This window comes from Phytophthora parasitica, assembly GCF_000247585.1.
Source record: "Phytophthora parasitica INRA-310 unplaced genomic scaffold supercont2.490, whole genome shotgun sequence".
Classification (NCBI taxonomy): domain Eukaryota; phylum Oomycota; class Peronosporomycetes; order Peronosporales; family Peronosporaceae; genus Phytophthora; species Phytophthora nicotianae.
This window is the reverse complement of record NW_008649476.1, coordinates 79-638: the sequence shown is the minus strand read 5'-3', so window position 1 is coordinate 638 and position 560 is coordinate 79. Positions and strand designations below refer to the sequence as shown.

Below are 560 nucleotides of genomic sequence, written 5' to 3'. Positions count from 1 at the left end.
AGAGCTTCATGGAGGCAACGTGGAGCTTGGCGTCAGCCTTCCGCTGCTTGGAGATGGCTGACTGCCAGGTACGCGGCTCTTGGGCGTACCACGCAAAACCAAACGCAGTGAAGGTAGGTTGCTGACCCCCTGCGACGTTTGAGTTTGTCTTGATCTTCTCCTGGCTCATGCTGACGTTTCGTGCTTGTGCTTTGCAACGCTGTTCTGTCCATTTTAGCTTCTATGTTACCAAGGCGCTCGTCTTGCTGCTTGATGTGTTCCATTAACTGGTCAATCACACTGCTTTGATGGTCGATGATCTTGTTCTGGTTGCTCCGATCGGCGATAATGGTGCTTGCTTGTTCCTTTTTTTCTTATGTCGATGGGCAGGAAGCGAGATGAGATGACCAGGCAAGCAATTCAGCGACGGATGCTCCTGCGCCAGCCGCCGAGGCCTCCAACCGAACAACAAAATAAGCCACCATTTTGAAGCTTCTTCATTCGGGGGTAGGGCAAGATCAGGTACACTGTGAGGACATCGAGAACGTGCTGACTGAGATTGTACGCGGTGTTTTCCATCT

General features: G+C 51.8%; 1 protein-coding gene across 1 annotated transcript; it reads right to left on the bottom strand.

Annotated features, from left to right (window-relative positions):
* Positions 1 to 6: 6 nt before the first annotated feature.
* On the bottom strand, positions 7 to 169 carry PPTG_24989 (hypothetical protein; the record flags this gene model as incomplete). Its single annotated transcript, XM_008919092.1, has 2 exons — positions 7 to 25; positions 90 to 169. The coding sequence occupies 2 exons, from the start codon at positions 167 to 169 to the stop codon at positions 7 to 9; spliced, it is 99 nt and encodes a 32-aa protein (XP_008917340.1).
* Between the last annotated feature and the right edge of the window lie 391 nt (positions 170 to 560).